The sequence below is a fragment of the Rhagoletis zephyria genome, unplaced genomic scaffold (assembly GCF_001687245.7).
Source record: "Rhagoletis zephyria isolate East Lansing unplaced genomic scaffold, Rhagoletis_zephyria_1.1 Rzeph_scaffold_00187, whole genome shotgun sequence".
Taxonomy (NCBI): domain Eukaryota; kingdom Metazoa; phylum Arthropoda; class Insecta; order Diptera; family Tephritidae; genus Rhagoletis; species Rhagoletis zephyria.
In genome coordinates, this window is record NW_016157271.1 from 294,647 (window position 1) to 307,297 (window position 12,651).

Below are 12,651 nucleotides of genomic sequence, written 5' to 3' on the forward strand. Positions count from 1 at the left end.
GTAACAATAATGAAAAAGCGATCTTACGAAAACTACATGAGGAAGAAGAAAAACAGAACTTGGAAACATTTTAAGAAAATAAAGCTTCACGCCATTGTGAAAAGTATATAATTAAGATATAGATCTTGATAACGAGCAAATTGTTGAGGAAGTGAACCTAGATTTAGGCGAGGGCTTTTTATTCTAAACAAGAGGTAAAGAGTTGGGCCATAAGGCACAACGTTCGACATGTCGTTTTGGACGACTTACTTAAAACTTGACGTTGGTGTTGATAGTTTGCCGGAACGTGCAAAAACTTTATTGGGTACAAGTATAAAATCCATTTCAATTCAGAGATCTCCAAATGGTGAATTTTTGTACTTTGGGATTCAGTATCATTTTTCTAATAACCCGTTTCATAGCTTAGTTGATAGGAAACAAATGGTTATTGATATTGTAATTGACGGGCTAAAATTATTTATTTGTGTGCAGTGGCCAATCTTAGGTGATATTGTGGATTGCGCGAATACGCCTTTTACAATTGGTTGCTTTTCGGGAATCACCAAGCCAGATTGCATTGAAGAGTTTTTAAAAGATTTTTGCCATGAGGTAATTTTTTTTAAACTAAATGGTATCAAGTTTGGTCCGGCGCAAACTTAAAGAAAATTTGAAGTTCGGTTATTTACTTGCGATTTGCTAGCTCATGCCTTCGTCATTGCAGTCCAATCCCACAAGGCCGTCCTAAATGTTGCCAGGTGCTCAAATACTTAAAGATAAGAGTTTGTTTTGAAAGAGGTTTGAAAGAATTATGGTCAGATTCATCTTTTGAACAGAGAATGGATTCACGTCATCATAGTGATGCGTTCACAAAGCATAAACACGTTTTATAGCTGGCATATTATCGATTTACATAGGTGTAATAAAAATGTTGCTTTTGCTGCTAATTAAAAGAGGGAATGTAACGCGAACGAATGCAAAAATTGGGCGAACATCAAGGGATTTGAGTGAAATATCCAACTGGAAAGCCATATAAATCAGGCAGCTTCCCATATATAGTGGTGTAGTTATTCTAAGCGATTGCATTCCCGACGTCCTATATTATTTATAACGATGAGTTGATGATCAATTTCAATTTTATGTTGTTATTGTTGGTTGTACTAGGCTATTATGATCAAATTGGCTTATGTTTCAAGAAAAGACTTTCTTCACTTTGCTGCCCGACGTTTCGCCAACCTCCTTGGCATCTTCTGGGCGTTTTCTTTACTAAATATCAACAAGAAACAAACATAAGGACGTTATAAACATTTGTACACACAAAAACAAGGAACAAATTTTGTATTTAATCTGTGACAATTAGCAATTTTTAACAACATACTGGACTTTAAACATTTTTGAGAAAACATTGAAAAACTTACATTTGAAAAATAAACTATTGTACACTTAACATTTAAACTTTAAAATTTAAGCAGCGTTCATACCATCTCCTTGTTGTACATTTGTCAAACTAATACTAAAAGGCTGTAAACATAATAAGTATGCAGCCGCGATGTCGTCAGTGTCTTCTTTTTTGTTTATTGTTACATTTCTTTTTTGCAAAATTCTTAAACTCTCCAGTATGTATCTTGTTTTTTCTATTTTTTCGCTATGCACTATTCTCACGTTGGTCAGATCAGCTGTGTAGTGGTCACTAGCTAACACATTGTGCTAAAGCGGTGCTGTTTAGGAAGAATAAAAACGGCACCGCTTTAGCACAGCATGTGTTGGGTAGTGGTCTGTAGTGGCACCTTAATGAAATTGATAGTTATAAGTTGTTATCGATGTAATTCAAAAATAATAATCTGGCAGCGCTGTTAGTTTTAAGGGGATATTATAATAAAGCAGTATACTCTCATACTGAAGACAGAAAAGACGTGTTTGATTTTCGAGCTCTGACTGCGCGAATACATTTGCCCATTAAAGGTCATATAGCTGATCTGACCAACGTGAGAATAGTGGATAGCGAAAAAATTAGAAAAGTTTAAGAATTTTGCAAAAAAGAAATGTAACAATTAACAAAAAAGAAGACACTGATGACATCGCGGCTGCATAGTTATTATGTTTATAGCCTTTTAGTATTAGTTTGACAAATGTACAACAAGGTGATGGTATGAACGCTGCTTAAATTTTAAAGTTTAAATGTTAAGTGTACAATAGTTTATTTTTCAAATGTAAGTTTTTCAATGTTTTCTCAAAAAATTTTTAAGTCCAGTATGTTGTTAAAAATTGCTAATTGTCACAGATTAAATACAAAATGTGTTCCTTGTTTTTGTGTGTACAAATGTTTTGTGTACATATCAACAAATTATATTGTAATAATAACGCCCTTATGTTTGTTTCTTGTTGATATTTAATAAAGAAAACGCCCCAGAAGATGCCAAGGAGGTTGGCGAAACGTCGAGCAGCAAAGTGAAGCTTTTCTTGCACATAAGCCAGTTTGATCATAATAGCCTAGTACAACCAACAATAACGACCTATATTATCATTTCTTACTGCTCTGTTCTGGTTAGTGATGGTACGATTAATCGAATAACCGACTATAACCGGTTATTTTCATTCGGTTAACGATTTAAGAGCGAATAATCAACTAATTTTCAAAATAATCGAAAAGACTCCATCAAAAATGTACTACTTTACTCACACAATAATGTATGAAATAAAATTACGTAACAAGTAAAGAAATATAAGTTCGGGCGAAACCAAACTTTATATACCCGGCGCAGGTATCAAATATCGTCGTTTCAACTTTCTGTAAACTACCTTTGCATGATATTCAGGATTGGCTTTCCCGATTTCAAACGTTTTCGAAAATATGCTGAGTTAGGCTTAGTGATATAATTGAACCAAATTTGGTAGGAATCGACGAAGTGGTTACCGAGATAAACTTTTGTAGTTCTAAAGTGGGCGGTGCCATGCCCAATTCCTAAAAGTCTATAGCAGTCTTATTTATTGTTAAGAGATTGTTGTAACTATAAACTCTGATTAAATTAGCGCCGTCAGTTATTGAAATATCGGAGTTTTCGTATTTCTGAAACTTACCGTTATAGGGGAAGTGGGTGTAATTTTAGTCCGATTTAAATAATTTTTCACGAATTTCTTTTCCGTCCCAAGGTTTTAAGTGTTTTAAGAGTTTGGTAGAAATTGATAAATCGGTTACCAAGATACACATTTGTGGTCATAAGTGGGCGGCGCCCACTAAGTGGTTATTGCAATCATCGATTTTAAGTGAATTAGCCTTAGTAGTTGGTAATTTATGGCAGATTTCGTGTTTCTGTAAATTACCGTTATATGGCAGGTGGGCTTGGTTACTGCCCGATTTAATATTAGCAACAATAAGAGTGTCTCCTCTACTCAGTACATTTATTTTTTTTTAACAATACAACTATCTCCTCTACTCGCTACATTCATACGTATAATTTTACGAGTTGGGAGACTTTACATTCTCGTATTTACAATTTTTTACGGATATTTTTGAAAAAACTGGAACACAAGTTTAACCTAAGTAGCAACTAAGAAAGCACAATGCAGGTATGCACATATTTTTATTTTATTTTCCAAAGGCGGTGTTGTGCATTTTCTTCCATACAAAGTATTTTTGACGCTTTTTTTTATATGGAAGCAAATAAGCAACACCGTAAAAAAATGCCAAAAATCAACGGTAAGTGCCAGATACTTCAATCTTGCAATTTTTATACAAAAATTTAATGGGCTATAAAACTGAACACTGAAAATCTTTTTAGGAAATCTTATTAAAAGGCTCGAAATTTTTAGGAATGTTTGTTGATTTTTTTTAATATTGCACAAAGTTTGATATACTTATATTTTTACGGTTTTTGCTAAAGAATAAACTATATTTAAAAAAATAACTATAATTAAATATCAAAAAAAAATTGTGTGGTACGCTTACAATTCTGACACGGGGTGTATAACGGATGGTATTCTACTTTGCATCTTTTTATTTATTTGGGGTATTCACAACGGTGTCGTAAGTGTCGTATTGTTGTGTGTCCTAAACTTTAAACGCATAAAAAATATATTAAGGAGGTTCGCAAAGTACCATCAAAGCCATATTATGCATTTTCGGAGTGTTAAAAAATATTTGGTTGTGGTTGCAAGTTCTCTTAACATTTAAGCTTTTAAAGGCTACGAAATAAAACAATAGGATACTTACGACACCGCTGTGAATCCCTCAATTGTTTCCCTTCGTTTTTAGTTTTCTTGATTGTTTCCGCAAGTTTCCACAATTTAACAAGAAATGTATTTTTAAATAAATCAGTCAGTTTTTACAACTAATGTAAATGGTTATATCAATTTTCCATTTTAATCGAAACGACTGATTAATCGGTAAATTTCTTACGATTAATTGCAATTATTAATCGAATGCTTTGGATTAATCAATTAACCGAATAATCTATTATTAAATTTTGTTTCCATCACTAGTTCTGGTATGCGACTATGTGTTTAAAAAAATACAAATTTGTACACACATTCATGTGATATCATAGCTAAGGTTTGCGCACGATGAAATTATTGTACCCATTTTTACCTCTAAAACTTTTCAAATGCAAAATTTTATTCTTAATTTCCGATCAAGATACTTCTGATAAATGTACAAAAATTTGCATGCAAAGTTTTAAGGCCATATGCCATATGATAAGTTTTGGTTTCGAAATGAGTAAATAAATAAAAGTACGTGCAGAAATTGTTTAATTTTTTAAGGAAATTCCAAATCGGACTTTCGAAACCATCGCTAAAAAGCAAAGGTGTCAAGAAAGACCGTTTCGCGAGTTATTAAAATCTATGGCTAACGTCTAGCTATTAATAGGAAAAAAGGAACTGGCAAATCAAAGGCTTTCAAACCCCCGAATGGAGCCAGGAAGATTGTAGCACTTTTTAAGAAAAATCCAAATATATCGGGAAGAAAAATGACTAAAAAAGTACAACTCAATCAGTCTTTCTAAAGAAAAGTTAAAAAGGAAGAAGGGCTAAGGTCACACAAGGTCCAGAAAGTTATAAATAGAAAATAAAAAAAAACCTCGAACAAAGGAATCAGTCAAAGGACTTCACCGTAATTTCATACATAATTTTGATTGCTGCATTATGGACGATGTACTTGGTGACTTTTCGCAGCGATTTTTATGTCGTAAACCGTAGAGACAATGTCCAAGAAGAGTACAAACCCAAAAAAAAAGACAAAGTTTCTTACGAAATTTTTGGTATGGTAGACAATAAGTAGTTGTGGTATACGTTTGTTACAACTGGGACTATTAAAGCGGAACTACATATGTAGGATTGCCTGAAAAAAACGACTTTTACCATTTAACGACAGCATGAAATCTCCAATTTTTGTTTTGGCTTGATTTGGTTTCATGCCATTACAGCAAATCAGCAATTGAATGGATTGCAAACAAGTAATTCTTAAGCAAAAAACAAAACCGACTTCAATTCTCATCTACAAATTTAAGATTATCGTTAATTTCTTCACGATCCACAATACAATCCAAGATCCAATCCGATCTAAAAAAAATTAGTATGGGACCACCCTTGAGATACCACCTAAACTTTTTCAAAAAAAACCAATTTTTCCAACAAAAAAAAATGTTTTTTTCCAACAAAAAAATAACTGAATACACCATAAAATCCAAATTTTAGGTATTTCGGAAAAAGTAAAATTTTTTATAAAAAACCACTAATTTCTGTTAGTAAAATGTGTTTTGGTTTTTAATTCATCAAGTGCTTTAAAAGTAATTGGTGTTGTTTTGTTCACTAATTTCTTCGTACGCAAACCTTAGTATATTCATTTATGTATGTATATGGTCAAAATGACATATGCGCTTACTAGACAAATTATTTTAAGATTTTTTCACTTATGGAAAATTATCAAAATCATTAATTCTCATATATGTCTACTAGAAAAAGTTGTCTTACGTTTTGGGACGTTTGAGCAGCAACGAAGAAAATAAATAATCACATATGGGTGTTTCCATAAAAATGTAAACCGAAAATGCAAGTAAATGAGTTCAAACGGCTTTATAACTTAAAACTTCGTATTCACGCGAAACGGTGAAAAGATTAACTAAAAAAATAAAATAAAAAACTAGATTATATATGTAATAATATAATAGATTGGCGCTTACACATATGTTAGTGTTTGGCCGAGCTTCTGCTCCGATTTGTGGCGTGCGCCTTGATGTTGTCACACAAAAAGTTTTACGCCGACTCCGAACGGCGATTGTATTTTAATGAGAAGCTGTTTTTCATGGCAGAAATACACTCGGAGGTTTGCCATTGTTGTGCGAATGTCATGCCATCACTCATATATCGAATGAGCAGAATTTTTATTATCTCAAACATGTTTGCTAAAAAATATTATAGCAAAAACTAAAACGTTCATATATGGCTGGGCCAATATTGTAAGGGGGAAAATAAAAGGCATTTGATCGTACTGTAATAGTAATATTATGTAGTCTTAGGTCTAAGCCAATAATAATAGGCCACAAAATATTAATTTAAAACATATCATTAGCCCGCGCAATTGATTCCATGTTTATAAATTTGGAAAATTTAACTTTGGCTGGTAATATCTAAGGAATGCGTTAATTGTTATAAACTAGACGATCTATCAGGTGAAAGGTTATTAAATTTAGTATCTCACGTTCATATATCATTTTTCAATAAGACTACAAGTTTTCGAGATATTTAGAAAAACTTACAATATCGATGACTTTCGCGTATGAGTTTTCAATTCTTCGTTACTTTAGTAACCAAGTGAAAATGAAAAAATTTGACGAGATTTATTTCAAAGATTTTTAGGTTTTCGGATGTTAATATAATCACCCTTATCATGAGTTTCATTTTCCCCGAACCGGTTCACTTTTCACATTTGGTTTCCATGTATTTACTATGAGCGGATGACAAATTTTCGGGTGAATAAGGATAAGGCAGAATATATAAAGGACTATGGAGTTGGTCACGCCAATTTGGTCAGTTTTCAAAATAGTGGTCAATGAAATTAAATATGGATGTACTAGATTAGGAATCATTTGATTAGTAAATAGTAGTTTGAAACACCTACATATGTAAGTACATACATATATTAACTAAATAAAATTTAGGTGAGCAACGCCCAATTTAAGTCCATTTGTGTAATTAAGTCCGTTAACGTAATTGAAAATTGGAGCGAAAGGGTTTCATTAGTCACCAAAGAAGCACATTTTTCGCAGTTTCTAAATTTACCGTTATAAGAAAGTGGGGCGTGCAATAAGTATTTAGATATAAGTAAATATTTTAGTTAATTCCATTATGTCAAAGAGTGACCGTAGGTAAATGAACTATCCTCTTGGGACTCTCCAATTGAATATATAGCTTTGTATTCAACTTGAACGAAACAAGTCAATCCACGGCACACTTTTCCTTAATCGCTTGCTTATATTTCGAAGCTATTTATACAATTTAAGAGAAATTTTTGTCGAAAAAAGACAGAGATAATAATATGTTAAAAAGCGTTCAGATTAAAACAAAATTATTTAAAAAGAAAAAATATTGAACAAAAATTCCTGTGAACTGCATTTAATTACAATTTTGTATTGTATGCATAATAATAAGTAAACTAGTTAGTGTATGTGCAATTTGCGCTAGTTCATTCATTAGCATAAATGACATTTTTTCCGCGGTGATAAAAAAAAAGATTTTTGTATTATAGCGCCCGAAGTTGTTCCCAAATTTTCAAAAATTCGCACAGTGTAGCTAATATGAACAACAGGGCTCGAATCGTAATAGTCGCGAACGAGCAACTCGTCATGTAAAAATGCCTATTTCGGATTATAACAGTCGTGAACGTACTGCTCGTCTCGTATACCGAATTACGAGACGAGCAGTACATTCACGACTATTATAATCCGAAATATAAATTTTTGTGTGACGACTTGCTCGTTCACGGCTGTTACGATTCGGGCCTTGATTAGTATATTTGGAACCAGCGACCTAAACACACCCCAGAAATATGAATGCTTTTCTCTACATCTTTTGACTTAAGACCAGTGCAATTATCAACAATTACAATTTGGTTGAAAAACAGATAAGTTTGAGAGTAACCATACATTTAAGGGCTGTCAGAGATGATAGTTGACTTTGTCGTTTGCGTTTACAGATTCATTATCTAATAATATCCACCAAACCGTTTTGCTTAACCCTGAATTTTTAACAAGGATCCGTCTTTTTCGGCCAGTGTTCTTTGTGTCACTTGAGGGTCGATGCGCGGGCTCTTGCAATTAAAATAAACGATTAATATTTTACAGGCTTGTGTTGACGACATGATACAATATATTTTCACTATTACGAAAAGATTTGAGAAAAACTATTTTTTTTCTACCCGCCCGCGGGCTCTTGCAATTAAAATAAACGATTAATATTTTACAGGCTTGTGTTGACCACATGATACAATATATTTTCACTATTACGAAAAGATTTGAGAAAAACTATTTTTTTTTCTACCCACCCTAATGTACATACATGACTGAGCAGTGAGTGTTCATTTCGGTACTCTGATATGTACCAACTAAAATTATTCATAGTATGAGGGTGACACACTTGTAGTACGCATCATAGTGTTGATACCACATGGTAAAAAAGAACTAGGCTCAAATAGAAGATCGAAACATTAATTTAGATATTTACTTTTTCACTTATTTATACATTTTTACTTTGCTTAAGATCTCAAGTGAAAGTAATATGCAGTTTAAATTTTGAGCGATGTTTACAGATTCACGCATAAAGATTACAAATAATCCGATTAACCTTGTGAAAAATTCCGTTACATCGTTTGATGGTCATCCACGAAATGCAACTAGGCAGCAACTTAAAATAACCAGGTAATTTTTCCCTAAGTATGTTTATATTCTAATAATTTCCAGCAATTTTATTAATTTACGATGTTTAATTCTTAGGCCGGAGTGCCATGATAGCAACTGCTGCATTAAGACGATCGAATATAGGCCGCCCGTTCCTCCACATCGTAATATAGGCGTAAGAGCTTTCGTAAGTTTTGTAAGTATGCCAAGTACGTTTTGAATTTTTCAAATAGCTATTTTGCCAAAGCACTTTTTGAATAAGTTTATGCAGTTCATCAAAGCAAAAGATAGTTTCTAAATACTTAAAAACTAAAGGTTAGCGCAAACATATTTGCCTTATTACGTTCAATAAGTACTATTTGCATTGTACTCTACTCACAACACATTGTTTCTCTTTTTCCGCATAAATACACTAACTAACCAGGGTGTCCAGATTGTTAAAAAAAAAAACACAATTTCTGTAAAAAAAATTGCCAAAAATTGCCCAATTTTTTTAAGTAAAATTCATGTTATGTCGAACAAATCTTTAAGATCTTCTATATCTACACTGAGGGGAAAAAATATTAAAATCAAATAGAAACGTAATTGATCTTACCATAAACGTCAACGAAAGTACTGTATATCGGTAAATATTCAATTCAATTACGCGCATATTAAAATGACCACGTCTGTACTGAAAAAGCATCCGTGAAGTGAATGATCAAGACAAAAACTAAAAAAAAAATTTAATTTGCATGTTGCTTGCAGTGAAATTCGAACCCGACCATCTCGGGATATCAACAACTTGTGGCAAGCATCTTTACGCACTCAGCTACATCCAGCCATATAAATTTGCCTTCACATGTTGAATATCCATCAACACCACAGCACGCGATTTATACAGTTAAACATGTATGTAGTATGTATGAATGTGTGTGTTGTCACGGCTCTCAGAGCGGCGCTCTGCATGCTTGGGGTGCGTATGTACATTTACATATACATACTGAGATGTGAACTGTCAAATACGTGCATACTAAATTTTGTATGAAAATATTATTTTTAAATACGAACATTTTTAAACGATAATCAAATATAAAGTATTAATTTTTACTATGCATTATTTCCCTCAGTGTATAATACGCGAAGTCATTTTTTGTGCAGCATAAAAGATCTGCACCGTTCGCTCAATTTTCAAAAATGGGGTGCCAAATTAAAGCGCTTGGCCTGTAGATGTGCAACAAGGTTTCACTTTTTTGACAAAAGTTGCCACCTTTTAAAAAATTATATTCAAATTATCAAAAAAAAAACAAATATTACAAAATGAGTATCAATGGAAATGGCTTTGAACATCTTTCTTTCTTAGCTTGACTATAAGAGGGTTGCCACCTATTTAAAAAATCAAATTCAATTTGAATTAAGGAAATTAATTAGGAAAAAATATTTTAAAGTTGGTTGCCACCTGCTTTAAGTGTCGAATTTAGTTAACTTTTCCAAAAGTTATATGAAATGTCAAAATATGGAAGTCAAACGAAAGAGTGTTAAGAAGCCTTTAGTTTAAACATTAAGAATATTTTTGAGGTGTTGGAAGAGGGTTGCCACCTGTCTAAAAATTTATTTCAAATTATTAAAAACATCAAGTGAATTATTGAAATATGGGTATCAGTCGAATGGGTTTGAAAAATCTTTATTTCTGAACTATATTTAGCAGGGTTGCCACAGGTTTAAAAAATAAAATTCAACTTAATTCATCAGTTAATTAAAATATGTATCGCAATGTAAGAGGAATAATATTTTAGCGCGAAACTACTTTGTTCAAATATTAAAATTATTTAAAAAGTCAAATGAATTATTAAAATATGTGTGTCAGTCGTAATGGGGTTGAAAGGATTTTATTTCTGAAATATATTTAGGTAGGTTGGCACGTATTTTATAAGCTGCATTCAAATTATTTAATAAGTTAAATGAATTTTTAAAGGATTGATATCAATAGAAATGGGTTTGAAAAAGCTTTCAGGCTTCCGAGTGAATTTAAACAAAATTCGCTTCAAACTCAAATTGAACTTTGTAGAAGTTTACTCAAAAATTTGTAAATTGTATAACCTGAAAAATAAAGACCATGCCCTGTAGATGTACGATAAAGTTTTATTTTTTGAAGTTAGAAACTTTTTATCGGTACAGAGTGATTTAAAATTAAATTAATTTAAATAATATTGAAACCCTACTGTGCGAAACGCCTTAATTAGATTAAAGGTTTTTGAAATTCTATCTTGGGCGTTTTAACGCCATGCGGGTTCACTAGTAGTTTTTATAACAAAAAACTAATATTATACCTTCGGGGTAATAATAAATAGCACAAATCACTTATATAATAGTGATGTACAAACAATTTTCTTTAAAAATACGCGTATTTCAAAAAAGTATTTCCAATAGAACTGCGTAATTAATAAATTTATTATAACTCATATTAATTGATTAATCTCATAAACCGTNGTTTCTTTAAAAATACGCGTATTTCAAAAAAATATTTCCAATAGAACTGCGTAATTAATAAATTTATTATAACTCATATTAATTGATTAATCTCATAAACCGTTTTTAAGCGCTCGGCGCTAAAAATAAGCTGTAATAAGGCGAAATCAGCTATTTCTACAAATGAAATTGTAAGTTTCGCATTCAGCGGGAGTTGTCACAAATTTCGGTTTAATATTGGCAAATGTTCGATGTGCTACACTAAACTCGATAACAATAAAAAGTGTAGCCACATCAAAACTAAAGCTCTAACTCCACAACCTACTTTTCGCGTGTTCCGACGCATTTACATGGTAGCGCACAAAAAATTTATCTGAAGGGAAAAAATTGCCTAAGGCGATTTCCTAAATTTTTACGCGCAAATATGCAAAAAAAAGATGCCCAAATTGGCGCTGAGTCGTCCAATCTGGATACTGCTAAGTACTACGCGTTGAGAAAGCAGAAACTTTCGCAACTTGCTATCAGGGCTGCCAACTATACTTAGCTATGAAGTGCTATATTGAGGCCAAAAAAGTGCCAAAATGTGCTGAATAGAAAAATAAAAGTGCCAAAAAAGGTGGCATTCTTTTTAATTCTTCCCATTTAGCATTGAAATTAGAAACACATTCCTAAAACAAAAGTCCAATGCCAAAGTAAGAAAACCAGTTGTATGCACTAAAGAAATGAGAAAATTTTAGTTGATAAACAGAAGTACACGCAAAGGATTTTACAAAAATGTATTGAAATATTACTCTTTTTCAAAAGTGCCGTTTAGAGTAAATAGGGCCAAAAATGGCACGGTTTGAGCCAAGTTGGCAGCCCTGCTTGCTATTACTCCATCAAAGTAAGTATGTACCAGTGATGGGCACACCTAAATACTTTTGTACTTAAAGTACCACTTTGGGTACTAAATACTCAAATACTTAGTATTTTGAGATCACTAAATACCCAAGTACTATTTACTTAGGTATTTAGGAGCTGCTAAATACCCAAGTACTGTTTACTTAGGTATTTAGGAGCTGCTAAATACCCAAGTACTATTTACTTAGGTATTTAGGAACTGCTAAATACCCAAGTATTATTTACTTAGGTATTTAGGTGGTGCTAAATACTCAAGTAAAAAGTATTTAGGTACTTAGGAGCTATTAGATATTAAAGTAAGAAAAACTTGAGTATTTAGGAGCTGCTAGATACCAAAGTACAAAAAACGAAAGTATTTAGCAGGCGCTAAATACTCTGGTCCAAAGTATTCAGGTACCTTGGGGATGCAAAATACTTTCACTAAAGTACCAAGGTATTT

General features: G+C 32.4%; 1 protein-coding gene across 1 annotated transcript in view; it reads left to right on the plus strand.

Moving 5' to 3' along the window:
• LOC108357990 (transmembrane protein 132C-like) overlaps positions 1 to 12,651 on the plus strand; it is a 350,976-nt gene that overhangs the window by 260,511 nt on the left and 77,814 nt on the right. Inside the window, exons 12-13 of the mRNA XM_017609094.1 lie at positions 8,777 to 8,885; positions 8,961 to 9,060. Coding sequence (XP_017464583.1) covers positions 8,777 to 8,885; positions 8,961 to 9,060 — 209 coding nt within the window. The remainder of the gene's footprint in view (positions 1 to 8,776; positions 8,886 to 8,960; positions 9,061 to 12,651) is intronic.